This window comes from Leucopleurus acutus (genome assembly GCF_964270905.1).
Source record: "Leucopleurus acutus genome assembly, chromosome: 3".
Taxonomy (NCBI): domain Eukaryota; kingdom Metazoa; phylum Chordata; class Mammalia; order Artiodactyla; family Delphinidae; genus Leucopleurus; species Leucopleurus acutus.
In genome coordinates, this window is record NC_139145.1 from 133572616 (window position 1) to 133596558 (window position 23943).

Consider the following 23943-nt stretch of genomic DNA (forward strand, 5'->3'; position numbering starts at 1 on the left):
GGATTCCTGATTAAAGGCAGGCCAAGGACTTATATATTAAAGGACTTACGTATAAAGGAATTTGATCACATATGAAAAGTAACCAGATACCAAGGGTACAGGGATGACTTAGCAGAATTCACGCTAATACGGGGCTCTGCCCTGCCAGATTCGAAGGCCTCAATGGAGGCCCAGGCGAGTAGAGGGCTCGGAGGAGCCTGGCTAAAGTTTGGATAGGGAGAGAGTCTTTGTCAGTGACTACCCCGTTCCTCTTTATTACCCAATCCCCATGAGGAGAGCTGGCAGGCAGCCAGGGTCGAGAGTCCAGTTCTCCCCCCGAGTCAGCAATGACCGGCGGCCAGGGATGCGAGGCCAGGTTGGGCGACCACTAACAGAAAATGGATCTAAGCAACACCCCTCGCACCACACGGGAGGTGACCCCACGCTCCGCCCGTCCGCCGCGCGGCCCACTTGAGGGGCGGGCTGCGCAGGTCGGGCGGGGCGGGGCCAGAGGCGCCGATTGGCTGGCGCGCCCCGGCCTGGTGTTTCCCCGGCCCCGCCCCGTCACCCCTCACTGGCCGCCCCTCCTCTGCCGCGCTCCCCCAGCCCGCGAGGCCGCGCGCAGGCGGGTCCCGCGCTGCCCCGCGGGAGGGGCCGAGCCCGTGTTCCTCCTCCCTACCGGTCCCCATCCTTAAAGCACGAGCCCGGACGCCCCGCCCGTTGGAGACGGCGTCTGGATCTGGACAGCGAGCGGCCGGGGCGGGCCACGGCCGACCGAGGAGGGCCTGAGGCAACGGACCCGCCGCGGCTGGCACACGAGCCTCTCGGCCCCGACTGAGTGGTTGCGGGAGCTGTGAGGGAAGGGGTCGCGGGCGCCATTGCTGCCCGTCAGAACGCCGCAGGGTCCCCGTCAGCCCTCGGCTGCTCTACCCCGGCTGGGAGGAGCCGTCGCCAGTCCCCGGCCCGGTCTCGTGAATCGGGTGCCTCGTCTGCCGCCCGCGCCGAGACCATGTTTGACAAGACGCGGCTGCCGTACGTGGCCCTCGATGTGCTCTGCGTGTTGCTGGGTACGTACGCGCCGCCGGCCGGAGGGGCGTGTGCGCGCGAGCCCGGGGTGTGGGTGCACCGGTGGGTTGCGGGTGTGTGTCCGCTGGGAGGGGACTAGGCGAGAGCAGCGGACGGGCGTGGGGTGGGGGTGTGTGTGTGCCTGACGCGCGAGCCGTGCCGGGCGAGACGCTGGGGGCGGTTTCCGCAGCCCGGGGACCCCGCTTCGCAGCCCGCACCCCGGCTCCCGCGTGGCCGCTGCTGTTTGTCGCCCGGCGGTGCGCTGAGCCCACCCTGCTTGGACGCTGTTCACGCCTCTGCGCTCCATCCCTTGCTCTTCTGTCCTCTGTTTCCCCTTCCACTCCCAGCCCGGAGGGTGGGCTCTTCCCCTCTCGGCTGTAGGGAAGCCTGGTCACTGGCTCATCAGGTTCAGTAGCGAAACGGGAGGTTTGATGCATTGGGGGTTCTCAGTAACTGGCGCCAGTGCCAGGTTTATCTTATTTGTGGGAAGCCGTTTACATTTGCGTCTATTAAAGATTAGAACTCTCCTAATTAGAAGGTGTTACCAGCTTGTAAATTGTCAGGCTGTAAGTGGTTGTGATGATGCCAGGTTTCTGCCTATAGGTTTGAAGAACGTTGCTTTTTGGGGGCTGGAGTGGGGATGGTGTGCCCCAGACCTGCTGTGTCCTTCTCTGCACAGACCTTGCCATTGTGTAGCTTTCCATCTCCTGTGAGAGCCCAGAAGTAGCACTAGACATTTCTTTGGCTGCAGCAAATTTGGCGTTGTCTTTCTGACAGAAGAGTTCAGTTGTGGGTCTTCTGGTTGCCAGTTGCTCTTTTATTTTGACGAGAAAGAATAGAAGTCATTTGGCTAAGGGATAGGCGTTGGGAGGAGAGATTTTCACCTTTTCAGTATGTATTGTGTAAGGCAGTATCTTTGAACTATTTATATGTTATGGAAAAAACGACAACAAGAAGACCTGCTCTATGTTTGGGTAGTCCTACTCATGGTTGAGTATCGAAGTAATGGTATTGGCAAGTTCTCAGCGTTGGTTGGAGGGCTGTGACTTTAGCATCCTAGATGCAGGTCTGCATAATGGCTTTTCAGTGATAGGAAATTTTCCCCGGTTTTAATCCAGTATTCCACTCTCTTGCCTCAAACCTGACCATTTAGGTGCTTGCAGTCTTGCCGAAGTTTTACAAATTCTGTTACCTGTTTTTTGAGGAAAAATCTCTTTTTTATTTATGAAACATCTTTATTGTTTACGAAGACACTTACTGTATAGCTCCACAGTGAATTTTAGGAATTCAGTTCAGGAAAGGGAAACACGATTTTGGAACACTATTTTTATAGAAGCACAAGTGATCCTTTCAGATGTCCGGACATATTCATAATTACATTAAATATATTCAAATTTATTTTCAGTGAAAAGCTTACCTTGGTAAAGATGTTATATTTAAAAATGTATTTTAACTTGTACTGAATATTAGTGGAGGTTTGTTAAACTTCATTTATATTATAGTGAAGGGAGAGGAAAATGTTTAGTCATAAGTAACTTTGATAATTCTAATATATTGGATATTATTCTGTCATTGCCACATATTGTGTATTGTCAGAATTATACATAAACTTCTCCTTTTCCTACCTTGTGGGAGTTGGTAATTTATGAAACAAAAGTCATGTTTTCTCTTTGGGCCAAACACTGAACCAGGATAGATGAAACATAATACTGCTCTTAGGTAGCTCAGTGTTATTAAACAGAAAGCCATATGGTAAATCTATGTTTTGTTTTGTTTTAATTCATGTATAATGGAGGAACCTATATGCAGTACAACTTTATAAATTGTAGGTTCTTGCAGTCTATATTTTCAATATGATGGAAACATCACATAATTGTCCTATAGAGGTAAGGGTAATTTTATTGCTACATGGGCCTAACAGTTGCAGAATTTATGACAGCTCTCAAAAAAGATAAAATTGTGTTTATGATTTTAAGTATCTTTGATGGTTTTGGAAAAAGCTTGTTTTGGGGACTTATGCATTTAGTATCAGTATCAGATACTTATACCGATCTATTTGAAACACATTTTATCTGTTCTTGTGTTACTAGAGTTTTAAAGTAATTCAGTGTATTGTCAAGATAAGCCCAGAATTCCCTATTCCTAAATAGAAAGTGAAGTGTTATTTTAATTTGGTATATACAATGACATTAGATTTAACAGTATCAACACTCCATTACAAGCAGCAGTGAAGGAGAACAGTGATGCTAGAGATACAAAGCATTTTCATGCTAAGTTTTTGGAGATAATATATTTTTATAGCAAACTCACCTTTCTAGTGGAGTCTAAGGGTCCACTTTAAACCAAATTTTAAATTTGGTTTTCATTCATCTTACTGACAGCAGGAGATTGGCGGCCTAAAATCGTGGTAGCTCAAAGAGGGTTATCAACTTGGCATTAACTTTTTTCTTTTTCTTTGGAGAACTACAGGTGAGATTTGACTATAGCAACAAAAAGATGATTAAGCACTTCATAAGTACAGGGTTATGTAAAAGTGATTCATAATTATAATGTGAATATGTTCCAGGTTCTGTTAATGGTCACCCAACATCATATAGTGTATCCATTTGATATGCTGATGTTATGTGATTGTGTTACATGGTTACTTTATAATATTACAGAAGGTGACGTCTGTTGAAGTGATAGTTAAACATGCTTGTGGGGGTGTGTGTGGGTTGTGCATGCGCGCACATGTGTATACGCGTTTCTACCCCAAATCAGTGTTATCACCGCTGGGAAATGTGAGTTCCTCCATATAATATACCCAGATTATTAGTTCCTTTAGTGGATCTGGTCAATTCTTGGAAGAAGAGTGAGAATTTTGAGAGATGATGTATATTTGATTCCTTTCTGAGATGGAGCATGGTCTTGCCATCTTTCTCTGGCTGTTTTGATAATGAGTTCTATGATTGTAGAAAAGGCCATAAATACCATCTGAGCACACAAGAAAAGCTGTTCTATAGAGAATGGTAGTGGGCTGGTATGAAAGCTGTGTTTTTGCTCAATGTTTTAAACCATGTCCTGAATAAAACTTATTAGTGTTTAATTGCTGAGGGTCATTCTAGATTTTATGCACCCTGGCATTAGGCTGCCAGTTAATGGACACTGAGTCCACTAATTGATTCAGTGCACATTGATTGAAGGCTAATTCTGTTCCAAGTTCATGTTAAATGCTAGGGATACAAAGGTGAATAAGACAATCTGTGCCCTAAAGGAGTTCAGGGTCTAATGAGGGAGAAACAAACAAGAGTCACAACACATCATGAAAAGTGTAATAATGAAGGTATGGAATAGATGGCCTTTGAGTACAAAGAAGAGAGTTGCTCTAGATGTGATCCATTATAGATAAAAGGGTTGTCTGTTTATTCTTAGAGATGCAGAAATGACAAAAATTACCTAGGACTACTCTTAGAATCTTTTTTTTTTCTTCCTCAACTTGATATAGGGCAGTGGGAACCCAAATAAGTACCTGTGTTTATAACTTTTTTGCAGGTTCTCATGATGCCTAGAAGATTTGGGTGGAACTGGCAAAGCCTTTTTATGTGCCTGTGTTTTGCTGGGTGGCGGTCATTTGGAATATCCTTCTGTATTGTATATTCTCCTTTTGCCCCTTCAGATCTTTTCTTCACCCTGCTCTTGCTTTTTGGTTTCTGGTTGGCCTGGACCAATGGGACAAGAGCAGGAGGCCTGGAAGAGCCAGTTTACTCCTGCTGGATTTGTGTTGCCAGAGCTGTTCTGTGTTTTGTGAGTAGGTCACAGCTTCTATTCAGTGGCCTTCTGTGCCAGCCAGCTACAGTTACAGATCTTTCTGGGTTCTGGTAACCCTTTACTTGCCCCTTTAGGCCTAGAGATGATAATGACTTTCTCATGTTGCTGGTGTGGGAGTATTCCACCATCCCCTTCTGCTTTCCCTAAACCCTGCCTATACTTTTGAAGATTATTCCTTCATTAAATTCTCTCTTGAAAACCTTATTTGGATGTGCTGTTTTTTCTCCAGGGCGCTACTGATAATACTCATGTTATGTCCAAACAGATCTGAGGTAACTCCCCTTTCTGCACTTGACACCAGTTACAGTTTCCTATAATAGCAGGTGATACAGCAACTCGTGAGCTCCAACGTTGGCTTTCTTGGAATGGAGTGGGTCATGGTTACCTCAGCATGCTGCAAACGTGGTATCACCATTATGCCAAATCAGAGTCAATAAATTTAGGGGAAAATGTGGCAGCAAAAAACATTGGCAGCCATAGGTGGTTGTGGAATCCCTGTTACTTATTCTTCTCCAGTAATTATGCTGACATCATCCTGCCCCTTAAGTAGTACCCCTCACGAGTGCTCCCTTTCCTGACCCTGAATCTGGGCCCCTTTCTCAAGTAAAAATCAAATACTTAATGAAAGGGTCTCACTTGCTAAATAGTCTGCAGCCTTCCCTTTTCTCCTGACATTTATTTGTTCATTCACTCATTATTGGGTGAATTCACTCATGTATTTGTTTCTTATCTAGTAGGTGCTGGGCATTCTGTTAGATACCAAAGAGGTAAATAAATAAATAGGACATAGTGCCTCTCCTACTTGCCATTTCAACTTCTGTTAACTTCTATTCAGCAAACTTCTTTTGCTTCTGATGAAAGTTTACTGTGCTTGTTTCTCTGTTTTATGTAACTGTTCTCTTTCCTCTCAGCCACAGAGAGAGAGAAGGAATCTCAAAAGATGAACAAAAATTTGTCAAACTGTTATATTCTTGGGTCAGACTGGCCTCCTGTTGCAAGGCTTTTTCTACCTTTTTTTTTTTTTTTTTGCGGTATGCGGGCGTCTCACTGTTGTGGCCTCTCTCGTTGCGCAGCACAGGCTCTGGACGTGCAGGCTCAGCGGCCATGGCTCACGGGCCCAGCCACTCCGCGGCATGTGGGATCTTCCTGGATGGGGGCACGAACCCGTGTCCCCTTCATCGGCAGGTGGACTCTCAACCACTGCGCCACCAGGGAAGCCCCTTTTTCTACCTTTAAATGGCTAGTTTGGAACAAAAGCAGAGGCCTGGAGGAAATTGATAGTATTTGGCTCTAGTTGGTTTTATACAGTTGACTTTAAACTTAAATTTACCTTGCTTGGAATAGAGTATGGAAATATTCAGAGAGCATTCCCCTCTATAGCTTTTATGAAAAGTAATTTTTTCCTTTATATTCTTTTTGAATTACATCCTTTTGGAAACTCATGGACATGCTATGAATCTTTATTAATTTCTTTCTTGTTTAGTCATTTTTGGCTGAGTTCTACCAAAGTTTCCTATGTGTTACTTAGCTTGTGGAATTATTCTAATTCTTTTTGATAAGAAATTAAAGTTTAAATTGTTACTGTTTACCCTGCTAAAAAAGAAGTTGGTAGTAAGTCATTAAACACCCACATTTTAAGTGAACCAGTTAACTTGTAGCTTCAGTTTTATGGAAAGGATTTTGGAATATTAATTGTTTGTTTCCTCCTAACTTAGGTGGCTTAATTCAGCATATGAGAGGGAAATATACAGTCTATGTAATAAGCTAGTTAGGGATTATATGGACACTGTCTTGCCTCTTTTATTATTTTCTTTATGAAAAACTGTTCATTCAGATATTAGGAGCAGTGGTTACAAGTAACTTTCTTCTTTCTTTTTGGCCCTCTTCTTTTTCTACTTACCTTATTTTTCATTTTCACTTTTTCCACTCCAGCCTGCTTTCCTTCTTCCCTTCAACCTTCTTGCTGTCTAGGTTTAAAGCCCAGATGGCTCAGAGTTGTTTTTTACTTAACTGAAACTACTCTAACATTGGGAATGACTTTTTCTTTAAAACATTAGATAGACAGCACAGTCTAGTGACGGACTCTGGATCCAGACTGCCTAGGTTCACATTCCAGCTCCTCCATTTACTAGCTGTGTGACCTTGGGCAAATTTCCTCTTTGTGCCTCTGTTGCCTCAGCTGTGTAATGATAAAAGTACCTACCTTGTATGGTTGTTGTGAGGCTTAAATGAGTCAATATATAAAGGGCTTAGAGCAGTGCCTTGCACTTAATGTGCACAATATGTTTGTCAAATAAAATTAATCATCTATAATCCTACTATAGCAACATCATTATTTTAGTAAAAATAACATCAACATCGTTTTGTAATAGGGACAAAAACACAAACTTTAAACCGTTTCCCATGAGTACTCATGGAATGTCTTTGAAGCTTACAGAACATCTTGAAATAGTAGTGTTTTATCAGTCACATGTAAAAACCACATATATGATCTTCAGGTAGTGGTAATCCCAGCTGTGGTAGAAATCGATCTGTATAGTCTGTGGTAGAATGTAATTAAACAAATGGAAAAACTGTTACTTTATACAGTGGTTAAGTCCTGAATTTCAGCTTAATCAAGAAAATGGAGTTAGCCACACTCTGGTCACCTTCACTGTTTTTATTGCCCAGGCCTTGGAAATGATTGAGTGACCATGTAAAAAAGTAGACTTAATATTCCTAAATTTTTTGAATGACCTTAATTGTGCATCCTCATTTGTGTAAATTCTATTGTTTGAATTCCTATCTGTAGTTGAGCAGGCAACAAAGAAAAAGCTATTGTGTAATACCTCTTTATACCCCCTCTCCCTCTTACCCCTGTTTTCCAATCAGGTTTTATTTATTTATTTATTGCTTGCTTGCTTGCTTGCCGTGGCACGCAGCTTATTGGATCCTAGTTCCCTGACCAGGGATCGAACCGAGGCCCCCTGCAGTGGAAGCATGGAGGCCTAACCACTGGACCTCCACGGAATTCCCTCAGATATTTATTTTGACATATGTTAACCTGATACTATTTTTTATGTTGTGTTTAACACAATGTTAAGTTTTTAAAATATCTGACTTTGCAACATCCTTCATTTATTTATTCATTAGCTATTATGTGCTTAGTACAATGCTAGGAGCTGTAATTATCACTGTGAAAAAGATAAGTAAGGTCTCTATACTAATAATGTAAGCCAATTACAGATGTTTGTGAATGCCATGGAAGAATGAAAACAAGATTAGAAGAGAGTGAGATGTTGGAGGGTGGCAATCTCAAGGAAGGCTTCTCTGACGAGGGCATTTTTTTTTTTTTTTTTTTTTGTGGTATGCGGGCCTCTCACTGTTGTGGCCTCTCCTGTTACGGAGCACAGGCTCCGGACGCGCAGGCTCAGCGGCCATGGCTCACGGGCCCAGCCGCTCCGCGGCATGTGGGATCTTCCCGGACCGGGGCACAAAGCCGTGTCCCCTGCATCGGCAGGCGGATTCTCAACCACTGCGCCACCAGGGAAGCCCTGATGAGGGCATTTTTGATTTCAGATTTAAGGATGAAAGTAAGTTGGTCATGGAGGAGCTGGAAGATGATTCCAGGCATAGGGAAGAGCAGGCGTTGAGGGCTAAAGGGGCAAAGGGCATTTGTAACAGAAAAGAGGCCAGTGTGGCTGGAATATAGTATGTATCCATGATATTCTTAATAGTGAATTTTGTAACTTTTTTCTAAATGTCAGAGTGGATAATAATAATAACTGGCATTTACTTAGTGCTCACTAGGCCCTGTGTGGCTGTGAGGTCTCTCAAAAACGTGCTCAGGGAGGATAGCTTGTTCATCTTCATTCTGTAGATGATGGAACTAAGGCCTAGAGTAGTTGGGAAACTCCCAGTGTAACTCAGGTAAGAAGTGGTACGGTTGGGAATTGGGAAATGCATTTTTAAGGATTATAACTTTTTTTTTTTTTCCTCTCTTGAGGTATGCGGGCCTCTCACTACCGTGGTGTCTCCCGTTGCGGAGCACAGGCTCCGGACGTGCAAGCCCAGCGGCCACGGCTCACGGGCCCAGCCGCTCCACGGCATGCGGGATCCTCCCAGACCGGGGCATGAACCCGCGTCCCCCGCATCGGCAGGTGGACTCTCAACCACTGCGCCACCAGGGAAGCCCAAGGATTATAACTTTTGAATTCAGATTGACTGGTCCAGATTTGAGAAATGAAGAGGGTGAGGAATGAAGGACTGAGGGAATTAATTGGCTGTAAAAGCAGTGGTTATTTTAGGTGGCCTAAATGTTTTATGACTATCTTTATTCTATATGATGTTGCTGCAGAGTCAGTTTCTGCTTATCATGTTTTGAGCGTGTGTCTGCTGTCCAGAGGAGGCACTTTAATTTTTCATAAGTCAAACGAGTAATAACTACTAAGCGTTTTGCTAGGAGGGTATATCATACTGGAAGATGTAACTGATTTGCACTGTTCAGTAACATACCCACAGACTTTTTCTTCAAATACGTTGTTGTCATAGGCATTTCTACCCAGTAAAGGAGACCTTTATCCTTCATTGCATTTCACATGAGTCATGTGTATAGAGTTTAGAGTCACCTTTCGTAACTCATTCCAGCAGATATAGTTAGAGCCTCATGGTTTAGTTCTCAGTTGTCACTGCTTGGAAATGTTTCCTGAGTCTTTTTTCAGGGTGGAGCGCCCAGGAAAATGACATATAGGAAATGTGTAGCGGATGAGCTCTTGAGTTAATTGGCAGCTTGTTAAGCCAGGTTCTGCCTTGCCTTTTGGTTCATTTACGTCAGCAGGAAGAGAGATGGGTTGGCTGCTTAGGTGCCTTAGGTAAATGAGAAGAAGAGAAGAAAAACGTTCTTTATTGAATGAATAAATGAGCCTTTGGTAAATGTTTTACATAAACTCATGAATCATCACAGAACTGTATGGTATTAGCCTATGGTATTAGCCTCATTGTATGCCCTAGCACTGGTAATACAAAATGGGTGAAAAAATAAAACAAAACCCATGGATCTCAAATAGCTTCTTGCTTACTCTGGAAGACAGACTCATAACAAACAATGACAATACTGTATGGTAAGTTGAGTGCCTGATATGTCACAGCACTTAGGTTACTAAGAATGAGTGAGATAGGTCTCCATCCCCAAGAGGTACACAGAGCACTGTAAGGGGAGAGAAGTAGGAATTTGAATGAAATCTGTCTGTATTTCAAAATAGTTTCTCCTGAGAACACTGCTTTTACTTTCCAGCAGAGGTACTGTAAACCTTTGGGAACATCACTTTTGGCTAGTGCTAAATTCTGGAAATAATTCCTGTAGATAGCTCAGAATCCATCTTTATTACTGGGTGGAAACACTGTAATACCGGTGCTTAGAAAGCGCGTGGCACATGGTAGGCATTCAGATATTTGTTGCCTGAGTGAGTAGGCAATAGACTTGAGGCAGCCACTCTTCTGGGGTTGGAATTCTCACTCCATCTATTACTAACTGTACGACGTTGGGCAGGTTGCTTCAACTCTCCGTGAGTTTTGTCATCTAATGAGGAAAAAGATGATGATAATAGTGTCTTCCTCATAGTGCTGTGAAATTAGATGAGATAATGTATGAGACAGTGTATGTGAAGTGTTTAGCATATTCCTTGCCTGGGCTATTGTTGTTATCATTGTTAAGTTAATAAACCAATGTAGTACCACTGACCCAGTCTGTTATTTAAATTTGATACCATGTGCTGGTGACTTTTCTTTTGGAACATTATTTAGTGTAGTTCTAGCTTCAGTTTAAATAGCATTTAAATTGTAACCTGGTTCGTATTTCAGTTTTTAGTGCCCAGATCACTATGGGAGATGTTTTGATTACTTCTAACCTGTTTCTTTCTGGAATCAGATACCTTACTCAGATCTTCTCGTTTTACTTCTAGGTAAGCAATATTCCCACAGCTCATAGACAAAGTACCCAAACGAATGTTTGTGGTTGTAGAGAGAAGAGCAGACTAGAAATAGGAATAAACAAAGGTGTGTGTGAATGGCATGGTTGAGATAGTCATAAGTTCTCTGAGTACTCACATTTTAAAACATGAAGATTTTATTTTTTGAATATAAACTGGTCAAAAGCTAATAACTTGCAATACACCTTGAAGTACAGCTGCAATACAGCTAAACATAACCAGTTCTTATAACTTCTCTTGATCAATAAGAAGTTTTCCTTGTTTTCTTTCCATAGAGTTTAAAAAATAAATATATATAGTGATCACATCCATCTGCAGTGTTCTTGGATAGTCCTAATTTTAGGTAACAGTCTTCTTCATAGAGGCAGTTTGTTAAATCTATGACTAAATGTAATTTAAAGTCATACTTCTATAATATTTTCTTAAAAAAACTATTAAAAAAACCCACACTTTTTCAAATGACATCCCAATTTGATTTAGAAAATATACCTAGCATAGTTATGCAGTGCAGCAGAAGCAAGTGATGTTTATTGTATTTTACTTTTTTTTAAATGGCATTGATACAAGAGAGGAATTTTGAATATGCTCCTTCTCAAATATTGTCTGTGCCTAACCCAGTGGCCCAGTTGGAGAAAAGGTCTCTTAATTTGTGATTGTTATCAAAACTTGTTAGGCAAGTTATGGGTAATACTCAACTTTATAGCTAGTGTTGGATATCTACATTAATATGAGAGATTCTAAGTTCTGCCATTGAATATAGTTTAATTACTAACCAAATCTAATAAATAGCTTTTAAGAAGATAAGTTTTTGCATTAGGATTTGACATTGTGGATGATTTTTCACTGAATAACAATTTTGTTTATGTAACTTTTTTTAAAGGGTTCAGAGTGTGGTCTGGTAGTGAAAGAGGTTGGCTTGGAAGTCAAATTCTAGTCTTGCTTCTGCTACTCTCTCTGATCACATGGGCAAGATCACTTGGGCTCCTTCGTCTACTTATATGTAAATTATAGTGAGAAGAATATCTGCCTTGCCTATCTCTCCGGATCATAGGGGTGAGCACACCTTGCTTATTAAGGAGAGTCAGTAGCTGCAGAATATGTTGGAGCAGTTGATACCACTGGACTCAGGGTAGGAAAACAAAGAGCACATGGTAAATGGGGCATTTTGAGCAACTGCAGCAGACTTGCAGGAGATCAATTATAAATCTAGCCTGGCCATGAAGGCAGTGAGTGTTGTCAGAAGAAAATAGGAAAAAGCTGAAGACTGATTGAAGTATCCAGGAAGTAGTGATATAGGAAAAATGGGCCCTGATACAAAGTAAAGTAGGCCCCTTCTTGAGTCTCTTCTTTTGCCACACATAGGTATATGACTTTATCAGTGACCAAATGGCTCATGAAATCTTGCAACTAGTTGGTTACTCTTATGTCAGCCATATTGTGAGAAATGGTAACATATGCTACCTTGAGAAGCCAAAGCAAAATATAATTTGGTCAGACTCACTGAAATTTCAGTGAAGGAAGATTTTCAGTTTAAAATAAGATAAAGAATAATGTCCACCTACTATCAAATTAAAAAGAAAAAACGAAAAAAGAAAGAAACCACAATTCTAACCTAGTCTGCTTATTATCAGGAGATTGTCATCTGTATCAACAGCAATTTGTCTTCGGCTAAGACTCAAATTCTTTTGGCAAAGATCTGAAATTCCAGGGGAATCTGTTCTAACTTTATATCTACCTGTGCTATATTCTATTCCAGTGACTTTAAGAATAGTAAATAGGAGAGAGATGTTCTTTGAAATAAAATAATAACATTATCTAGGATTATGTTTGTGTTTTCCTCAGTACTAGTCTTGCAGTTTGTTAGCCAGTTAATGATTGGAATGGTGAGACCTTAATGTTACTGTTTAGTTGTAGCTGGCAGAATGATTCATTACTACGTAGGGCATTGGGATATAGCTATCATTGAACAGTTAAGGAATTTTGTCTATCCTGTAGCCCTGGAAACCCACCACCAATTAGAAATATGTACATCATAATTAAAATACCATGGCCGAAGTTGTAAGAAAATCTTGACAAAATTGAGTCCTATTTAAGAGTCATATTTTGTTTGCTAATAATTTAAAACTTACACTTAAAAACACTGAGTAGTTGTGACTGAAATTTTAAACTCATAAGCCTCTGTAGCCCAAAGGGCCCTGATATTGGCTTTGGCTAACTTAATTTCTTCTGATAAAAAGAGAGGCAAAGAGGAGAGTGAGGAAAAGGAAAGTTTAAAAAAACGAAGAAGTGAATATTGCTACAGTCTGTTTTTACCTTCCAAGAGGAAGTCAGGAGAGGTTGAAGCTTCTTTGAGAGGAAGAGGGCCAGTAGGATTAATCATGAGGATGTACCTCACAAGGCCTGAGGTTGCTGCCCAGTGAAGAGATTGTAGTGGAGGTTCTGATTTTCAGTTGGGTAAATCTAAGGGTCACATTTATAGTAATTTAAATTTCCTGAAGTAAGGAATTTGTCCTTTAGGTTGATCAACTATAATTCAACCTATGTTTACAATTTACTAGGAAAAAAGAGCAGATTGCTGGAAAAATTTTGTTATAGTTACCCTTACTTCATGTCCTCAGACTTTTCATAATTAAGAATGAAATATTGAGATTGGAGGGGAATTCCCTGGCGGTCCAGTGGTTAGGACTCGGCTCTTTCACTGCCGTGGCCTGGGTTCGATCCCTGGTTGGGGAACTAAGATCCACAAGCTGCCCAGTGCGGCAAAATCAATCAATCAAATTTTATAAAAAGGAATGAAATATTGAGATTGGAAGACAGCATAACTTGGTTGAATATTTTGTAAATTAAAAGCAGAAGAGTTTGACATTTTGAACTGTAAGGTACATCAAACAATTGTGGCAGAAATGTTATAGCTCATATAGGGGCTAACCATAGGCATGTTTTAGTGTATTATCTGAATATAATTCAGAAGAAGGTGTTTATGTTATAGGAGATAAAGACACATTAGTACTGTGTATAATAAAGGGGGTGAATGGGTACTTTTTGAGGGGGCTAGCATCATATCTGTGCAAACTATGATTACTCAAAATAAGAGGGGAATGGACTGTTGTATTATTTTAAAGCAGTTTAAATGTTAGGGTGTTACCTTGCAATTTCAACAGAACTTTATTAAAATATTTTGTATGTTATCAAGATACTAAATAAGTTTCCAGGGCTTCCCTGGTGGCGCAGCGGTTGAGAGTACGCCTGCTGATGCAGGGGACGCGGGTTCGTGCCCCGGTCTGGGGAGATCCCACATGCCGTGGAGTGGCTGGGCCCGTGAGCCATGGCCGCGGAGCCTGCGCGTCTGGAGCCTGTGCTCTGCAATGGGAGAGGCCACAACAGTGAGAGGCCTGCGTACCGCAAAAAAAAAAAAAAAAAAAAAAAAGTTTCCATTTATTTTTACTAATGTATAAAAGTTTTACAGAATTATTTTATATTGATAGGATGCATAAAAGTTAAAGAATGTGGACACTGGAAGCATACTGGTCTGAGTTTGAATTCTAGTTCTATCACCTACCACTAGGGTAAATCACCCAAATTGACAACTTCAGTTTCTTTATCTGAAAAGGACTGGGTTCATCTGTATGTTCTCCTTGGCTGTGATGCAGTGTCCACTACATAGTAGGTATTTGTTTATTCCAGTAATATTAGTTCACATATTGTGTGCTAGGCTCTGTCTTAGGCAGTGGAGATGCATATAATCACACAAATAAATATAAAAATGAACCAATAAGTGCTATGAAGGAGAGGTATGGGTACTATGCGAGTTTATAAAAAGGGTTTTGAATAAGGAGGATAGGGTAGTTTTTTAAAATGGTGACTTTGGCTGCAGGGAGGAATAATAGATTGAAGCTGGAAAACAATGGATTTAGGGAGATCAGTTAGGAGGCTGTTGCAGCCATCCAAATGAGATAATGGTAGTGAAAGTAAAGAGGTGCTGGTGGAAATGGAGAAAAGTTTGAAGGGATTTGTGAGGTGTCTGAGAGGTAAAATGGGCAGGTTTTGGTGACATATTTAAAGTGGGAAGTCAGAGAGAGAGAAATGTCAAAGATAGTTCTGAAAGTTCTGGCTTGCATAATTGGATAGACGTTGGTTTCTGTAATAACTGAGCTGGGGAGCACTAGGAGAGAACCCATTTGAGATGGGAAGGGGGGTGGAGATGAGATAGTGAGTTTTATTTTCAGCGTGTTGTGTTTAAGGTGCCTTTGAAATTTCCAAGAGGAAGTATCAAGTCCTTGTTTGGATAAATGGGTCGAAAGCTCAGAGGAACTGTCTGACTTTTGGGAGTCGTTGTCATATTCATGGTAATTGAAGTCATTAGAATTGATGAAATCTCAGGAAGAAGTTATAAAGTGAAAAGGAAAGAAGGTTTAGGACCGAGCTATGAGAAACACCGACTTTTTAGATTGGTTGGAGGAAATGAAAAATACCAAGACTGAGAGGGAGGGAACACTTTAAAAACCAGGAGAATGTTTCTGGAAAGCCAAGTGAAGAGAATGCTTCAAGGAGAGAGTGGTAACAATGTCTACATTCTCCTGAAATGTAAGTAAGATAACACTTGGAAAGTGTCATTGAGTTTAGTTACACAAAGGTCATTGATAACCTTATGTAAAGCCATTTTTAAATTGGGGGTGGGCTGGAGGCTTCCCTGGTGGCGCAGTGGTTAAGAATCCGCCTGTCAATGCAGGGGACACGGGTTCAAGCCCTGGTTCGGGAAGATCCCACATGCCGCAGAGTAACTAAGCCTGTGTGCCCCAACTACTGAGCCCACGAGCCACAACTACTGAAGCCCGTGCCCCTAGAGCCCATGCTCCGCAACAAAGAGAAGCCACTGCAATGGAAAGCCCACGCACCGCAACGAAGAGTAGCCCCCGCTCGCGGCAACTAGAGAAAGCCTGCGTGCAGCAACAAAGACCCAATGCAGCCAAAAATAAATAAATAAAATAAATACATTTATTAAAAAAATAAATGTTAAAAAAAATAAATTGGGGTGGGCTGAGAAGTGAATAGTTGGTGAAGTGGAAATCTGTGGCTATTGGTAATTCTTTTAAAAAGTTGCACTTAGAAGGGAGAGTGTAGTAGCCAATAGTCTGGGATAATAGGTTGTCATGATTTCCTGTGATATGCTCAATGGGGGAAGAAGGATCTTGCCAGATAGAGGGACCATTTTTAGGTCAACGGTATAGGAATAGTTGAACTCTTACAGAACCCTGTTTACTGAGAACACTGGATTATTTGATATCCTTGTTTTCCAAAGTAACTGTTACCAAATGTGGTGGAGTTTGGGATATGAAGCCTGGTAGACTTGGTTTCAGAATTCTGCATTGCTCTGTATTCTTGCTTCAGGTCACACAAATTCTTTTTTTTTTTTTTTTTTTACAAATTCTTATTTAGTCTTGTTGAGCTTCAGTTTCTTCACTTGCATAATGGAGCGAATACTGTTTGCTTAACAGATTTGTTAGGAATAAATGAGAACCTATGTAAATAAAGTACCTGGTACTTAGTAGGCATTCAGCAAACTAATATCTGCCTGTCTTTTTTTTTCTTGCTTCCCATGGCAGCTGCTGTTTATTGTGTAGTTTCAGCATTGCATGTTTGCTCTTAGCCATAAAGGAATAATTTGCGGGAGTTCTTCCTTCTTGCAACTTATCTTCTGTATAAAATAACTCGAGTTATTTTATAACATAGATTTTTGGGAAAACGGATATATGATTTGCTACTGCAATAATAACTATTAAAAAAAGAATTTTGCCAAACTTTTTTGGCTTGTGTGCCTTTTTAAAAAAGTGTGTGTGTTTTAAACAAAGCTTACTAATTTAGATATGCCACTTTGGTAACTTCCTGCCAAAGTTAGAGTTTTTATGTTTTCCTTCTGAGACACACCTTAGTATAACTTTATTTTAGTTTCTGGAACCTTGCCATTTGGCATAATTTCAGACTAGACATGATGGATCCACATAAATACTTTTAAGATTTAAAATACACAATACATTTTTTTTTTATAGGTGGGGTCATGTGAACTCTTAAAAGCCGTTGAGGTCTCAGGTCTGGATTTTATTTGGTTGTTTAAAATTTATTTGTAGTTTTGATTCTTGAATTACTTCTTATGCATATTTTGTACCAAAATGGTGAAATCAAGTCAGTCAGGTTTCTTTTCTACAAGTTCAGTTGCTAAAGCAGTCTCCTTAAAGGATTTAATATCTGCCCCCCAACCACCACCATAAACAGTCTCTGAAGAGGAATTAACTTATGTATATACCTTCCTAGACAGTGACTATTCTAGAAATTCTGTAAAGGCATTAGAGTTTGCCAGCTTTAGTCAAGAATCAGTATGATAGTAAACGTACACTTTTTATTCTTTGGAATATAGGCCTTCCTGCTGAATGGGAGCAGTTGTCTCTTGCCCAGCTGCTAATAAGGGAGACTTCGTTGGTTAAGGGAAGCTTGTGGATGGTATTGCTGAGACTGGAAGTCTCATTGGTTCAAAGAGAGAAGTAACTTAATCAGGTGATCTCACCTGAACACAGGACGCTTTGTCTTATAAGCTTAAATAATATCCAGATAAAACGCTACAGGTCAATTTCTTTAAGCTAAAGACTAAATAAACTCTGTAGAAGCTATGTTTCAAAGAGGAACCTTCCCCTGATTCACTCTTATATATATATTTTAAAATTTTATTTTCTTTATTTATTTTTGGCTGCGTTGGGTCTTTGCTGTTGAGCGCGGGCTTTCTCTAGTTGTGGTGAGTGGGGGCTACTGCTCATTATGGTGCGTGGGCTTCTCGCTGTGGTGGCTTCTCTTTGTTCCAGAGCACGGGCTTTAGGTGCGTGGGCTTTAGTAGTTGTAGCTCGCAGGCTCTAGAGCACAGGCTCAGTAGTTGTGGTGCACGAGCTTAGTTGCTCCGCAGCATGTGGGATCTTCCCGGACCAGGGATTGAACCCATGTCTCCTGCATTGGCAGATGGATTCTTAACCACTGCGCCACCAGGGAAGCCCCACTATCTTATATTGTCTTCTGAAATTTTTTGGCTTTGGATAAACCTTTGAAGAAAGATACAGTAGTTAATATTTGATGAAATGTTCCTGTATGTCTGTTTATAGATTTTCTTTTAAAAAAATTAATTTATTTGTTTATGGCTGCGTTGGGTCTTCATTGCTGTGCACATGCTTTCCCTAGTTGCGGCGAGCGGGGGCTACTCTTCATCGTGGTGTGCGGGCTTCTCATTGAGGTGGCTTCTCCTGTTGTGGAGCACGGGCTCTAGGCGCGTGGGCTCAGTAGTTGTGGTGCACGGGCTTAGTTGCTCCGCGGCATGTGGGATCTTCTCAGACCAGGGATCGAACCCGTGTGCCCTGCATTGGCAGACGGATTCTTAACCACTGCGCCACCAGGGAAGTCCCATGTTCATCGATTTTCCAAGTTAAAATAACTTTTTCACTGGAGGAACTTCTTATATCTTGTTTCTTTCCCCAAAGGTATATAGTTTGTAATATATTTTGCTGTTTGTATTTCGGAAATACATAGTGTTTCATTATATGGATTCAGCATAATGCATTTAACCCCATTTTTCGACATTTGAGTCTTGGATATGGAATAACATCATTAGTAAAATCTAGATTAGTTTTTTCTTTTAAAATAATTATTCTGTGATTTCCAAATTTTCTAAAATTAACATGTAATAAATTGGTAAACTCTAAAAAGCCCAGAAAAGAATATAAGTATTACTACTAATCTTACTGCCGCCCAGAGATGACCTCTTTTTTATTTATTTTTTAATTTTTAATTTAATTTATTTATTTATTTTGCGGTACCCGGGCCTCTCACTGATGTGGCCTCTCCCATTGCGGAGCACAGACTCCAAGACTCCAGACGCGCAGGCTCAGCGGCCATGGCTCACGGGCCTATCCGCTCCGCGGCATGTGGGATCTTCCTGGACCGGGGCACGAAGCTGTGTCCCCTGCAACGGCAGGCGGACTCCCAACCACTGCGCCACCAGGGAAGTCCGATGACCTCTTTTTTAACATTTTGGTTGTATATTTTTCCAGACACTTTTTAAAAAAAACCTGTGTTCTAAATGGAAATACACTGTCTTCAAATGAGCTAAAGAAGACTGTTAGGAAACTTCTCAAAAGAAATGATAGATCCCTCCCCCACCCCCCGCCCCAAAAAAAAATCTGCCTAAAGTCCTTGTAGACCAAGCTAGAAGTCTGTATTAACTGAGAATATCCTTCCAATGTTGAAGAAATAAATTTCAGACAGAATTCAACATACAAACCAATACAAGTCATTATTTGTAATCATGTATGTATCCAGCATAACTTTGATACTAACATGGCAAAGACATTTTATATATATATAAACAGCCACATATATATATATCCACATTTATATATCCATTCTCTCTTTCTTATGAAAATATTAAGAAAAAATTAGGAATAGAATTTTACCAAACTGAATCTAGTTATCTAAAAGACAATATATTACAGTAAAGTTTGATAAGGTCCCAAAAAAATCAACTGAAATTTTAGAAGCAGTTGATTTTATTGGACATGACTGGAAAATTTTTAAAAATTAATTTTGAAGAAAGAAAATATTTTCCAAATATGCTTATATACATCTATATCATTTATTCAATTAATCTATTTATATTTACATATTTATATTTATTTTAATATTCAATAAATATAAACTGTAGGTATAGTAGACATCAGACTCTGTATTCAATGTTAGGCATCTGTTTTAAACAAGATTCATTTCTTGCCCTCAAGTAGCTTGTAGTTTATTGAAAATATAGTTGAGGCCTAGTGATAATGGTAAGAAAAAGAAAAAAAGAGGGAGAAAACAATAAAAAGCATTTTCTTTAAAGGGAATAGACAATTCCTAAGCAGGTATTGGTGTGAAATAAAGTTAGAGTGATGAGTAAATCATACAGTTTTATGTCTTATGTTGTTCTGTGCTGTCATTTCATGTCATCTGATATGATGCGAAATTATATTTAGGAGTAGAGAGACCACTTACTAATGGCAGTACTTGGATTTAAGAGCCTCATCACATTTGTCAATTAAAAGATAACCTAGCTACAATGTGGCACGTGGACTCGAAAACTCAAGAGGGGCTTCAAGAGTATAAAAAATTATCATGACACTTGTGAAAATTAATCAGAAGAAACTGGGAAATGACTGGAAATTTAAAAGAAGTATGTGGACTGTGAGGGAGAGGAGCAGTAGGAACTCTGATTTATTGCTGGTGGGATTGCAAAGTACTACACCTAGTTTGAAAGACAGTTTGGCAGTTTCTTACAAAACTAAACATACTCTTACACAGGATCTAATAATCATGCTCCTTGGTATTTACCCAAATGTAAAAAACTTATGTCCATACAAAATCCTGCATGTGGATATTTATAGCAGCTTTACTCATAATTGTCAAAATTCAGAATTTTTGGAATTCCAAAATTTTGGAATTTGGAAGCAACAATGATATCCTTCAGGAGATGAATGAATAAACTATGGTACATCCAGACTAAGCAAAAAGTCATGAAAAGATATGGAGGAGCCTTAAATGTATATCACTAAGTGAAAGAAACCAATCTGAAAGGGCTACATACTGTATGACTTCCACTATGTGATATTCCAGAAAAGGCAAAACTATGGACAGTTGTTGCCAGGAGTTAGAGGAGAGAGAAGGATGAATAGGTGGAGCATAGTGGATTTGGGGGGCAACAAAGCTACTCTCTGTAATACTATAATGGTAGATGCATGTCATTCTACGTTTGTCCAAACCCATGGAATGTACTACACCAAGAGTGAACCCTGATGTAAACTATGGACACTGGATGACAATTATTTGTCAATGTAGGTTCATTAAGTGTAACAAATGTACCACTTTGGAGGGATTATTGATAATGTGGGAGGCTGCGCATGTGTGGGGAAAAGAGGTATGTGGGCAATCTTTGTACCTTCCACTTAATTTTGCTCTGAACCTAATACTGCTCTGGAAAAAATAAAGTCTATTTAAATAAAAAAAAAATAATAAAATAGTTAACTAACAAGGAACTACAGTATAGCACAGGGAACGCTGCTCAGTATTTTGTTAATAACTGAAATGGGAAAAGAATTTGCAAAAGAATAGATACATGTATATGTATAACTGAATCACTTAGCTGTACACCTGAAAGTGACACAACATTGTTAATCAGTTATGCTCTGATATAAAAGAATTTAAAAACAAACAAACAAAAAACCTGTGCTCTAAAAAAAAAACAACAACAAGTTGGGATATTACTTTATGTACTCTTTTTAACATAGTCTCCTACAAAATTACTTTTTTTTTCTTCTTTCTTTCTCTGTACGCGGGCCTCTCACTGCTGTGGCCTCTCCCGCTGCGGAGCACAGGCTCCCGACACGCAGGCCCAGCGGCCATGGCCCACGGGCCCAGCCGCTCAGCGGCATGCGGGATCCTCCCAGACCGGGGCGCGAACCCACGTGCCCTGCATTGGCAGGCAGACTCTCAACCACTGCATCACCAGGGAAGCCCCTACAAAATTACTTTTAATGGTTATGTGTGTTTCATTGTTTGTATTTGGCATAATCCACTTTACCTCCATTTTTTAATATTTAGGTTATTTGCAGTTTTTGTGCTGTAATTCTGTATAGAACATCTTAGTAGAAACTTTGGAAAACTTCTCGGTCGCCCATCCCAGACTAGCTCAGTGTGTTCTGGCCTTTTCTGCCTGCTTCTCTCTCTCTTCCAGTACTTCCTTCTTTAACAATAAGACCAGATCAGGCGGACAAGCTATTCTTCAAACAATTTATTAACTATCAGGCAACGAACATGCTGCCCTTTGTGAATTCAGGGATCAGAGAGAGACATAGACCCATTTTATTTGCCAGAGATAATTCCAGTACATCAGTTAAGTGTTGTGATAATTTTATGTATGTATCAGGTCCATGGAAACTCAGAAAGAGAGCATTGGTTGTGAAGGCAGTAGGCAGAGGAGAAAGATCTGGGAATAAGCATTTAATTAAGCTCTCTTAATATGCCAGGTAATATGCTAGGCATATTACTAGGTTCTTAGTTTACAACAAGGAGGTACATGAATTATATTTATTTGCATCCACCATATGAGGAAACTGAACTTAGATAGGTAGATAATTTGCCCATGCTCACTCAAGTAGTAACTGGGAGAATGCCCAGAGTAAACCCAACTAGGTGTATCTGACTACAAAGCCTCAGCTCCATCTGGGACCCCACCGTGCCACACCAAAGGAAAGATTCCAGGAGGAGCTGAATAGAAAGAAGCTAGAATGGCAAGTAGACCTTAGCTAGGTGGAGGGGGTGGGGTCATTGTTTGGAGCTTGGGAAGAGGTTTGAAACAAGTGAGGGGAGTTGAGAGAGGTGATATGAGGCTTAAGCCAACATTAAGAAAAAATTTGTATATAGTAAAATTCACTCTTTTGGGATACAGTTATGTGAACTTAGACAATTTAGAACTTAGAGTCTTTTTTTTTTTTTTAACATCTTTATTGGAGTATAATTGCTTTACAATGGTATGTTAGTTTCAGCTTCACAACAAAATGAATCAGTTATATATATACATATATTCCCATATCTCTTCCCGCTTGCGTCTCCCTCCCTCCCACCCTCCCTATCCCACCCCTCCAGGCGGTCACAAAGCACCGAGCTGATCTCCCTGTGCTATGCGGCTGCTTCCCACTAGCTAACTACCTTACTTTTGGTAGTGTATATATGTCCATGTCTCTTTATCGCTTTGTCACCGTTTACCCTTCCCCCTGCCCATAGCCTCAAGTCCATTCTCTAGTAAGTCTGTGTCTTTATTCCTGTTTCACCCCTAGGTTTTTCATGACATTTTTTTTTTAAATTCCATATATATGTGTTAGCATACGGTATTTGTCTCTCTCTTTCTGACTTACTTCACTCTGTATGACAGACTCTAGGTCTATCCACCTCATTACAAATAGCTCAATTTCATCTCTTTTTATGGCTGAGTAATATTCCATTGTATATATGTGCCACATCTTCTTTATCCATTCATCCGATGATGGACACTTAGGTTGTTTCCATCTCTGGGCTATTGTAAATAGAGCTGCATTGAACATTTTGGTACATGACTCTTTTTGAATTATGGTTTTCTCAGGGTATATGCCCAGTAGTGGGATTGCTGGGTCATATGGTAGTTCTATTTGTAGCTTTTTAAGGAACCTCCATACTGTTCTCCACAGTGGCTGTATCAATTTACACTCCCACCAACAGTGTAAGAGGGTTCCCTTTTCTCCACACCCTCTCCAGCATTTATTGTTTCTAGATTTTTTGATGATGGCCATTCTGACTGGTGTGAGATGATATCTCATTGTAGTTTTGATTTGCATTTCTCTAATGATTAGTGATGTTGAGCATTCTTTCATGTGTTTGTTGGCACTCTGTATATCTTCTTTGGAGAAATGTCTATTTAGGTCTTCTGCCCATTTTTGGATTGGGTTGTTTGTTTTTTTGTTATTAAGCTGCATGAGCTGCTTATAAATTTTGGAGATTAATCCTTTGTCCGTTGCTTCATTTGCAAATATTTTCTCCCATTCTGAGGGTTGTCTTTTGGTCTTCTTTATGGTTTCCTTTGCTGCGCAAAAGCTTTTAAGTTTCATTAGGTCCCATTTGTTTACTTTTGTTTTTATTTCCATTTCTCTAGGAGGTGGGTCAAAAAGGACCTTGCTGTGATTTATGTCATAGAGTGTTCTGCCTATGTTTTCCTCTAAGAGTTTGATAGTTTCTGGCCTTACATTTAGGTCTTTAATCCATTTTGAGCTTATTTTTGTGTATGGTGTTAGGGAGTGATCTAATCTCATACTTTGACATGTAGCTGTCCAGTTTTCCCAGCACCACTTATTGAATAGGCTGTCCTTTCTCCACTGTACATTTCTGCCTCCTTTGTCAAAGATAAGGTGACCATATGTGCGTGGGTTTATCTCTGGGCTTTCTATCCTGTTCCATTGATCTATCTTTCTGTTTTTGTGCCAGTACCATACCGTCTTGATAACTGTAGCTTTGTAGTATAGTCTAAAGTCTGGGAGCC

The 23943-nt window shown here is 40.4% G+C and overlaps 1 protein-coding gene across 2 annotated transcripts in view; it reads left to right on the plus strand.

Annotated features, from left to right (window-relative positions):
- Nucleotides 1-567: 567 nt before the first annotated feature.
- PLPP1 (phospholipid phosphatase 1) overlaps nt 568-23943 on the plus strand; it is a 122089-nt gene continuing 98713 nt past the window's right edge. For both annotated transcript variants that reach the window (XM_082836805.1, XM_082836806.1), the window contains exon 1: nt 568-1046. In XM_082836805.1, the coding sequence (XP_082692931.1) occupies nt 989-1046 (58 nt within the window). In that variant the 5' untranslated portion in view covers nt 568-988. The remainder of the gene's footprint in view (nt 1047-23943) is intronic.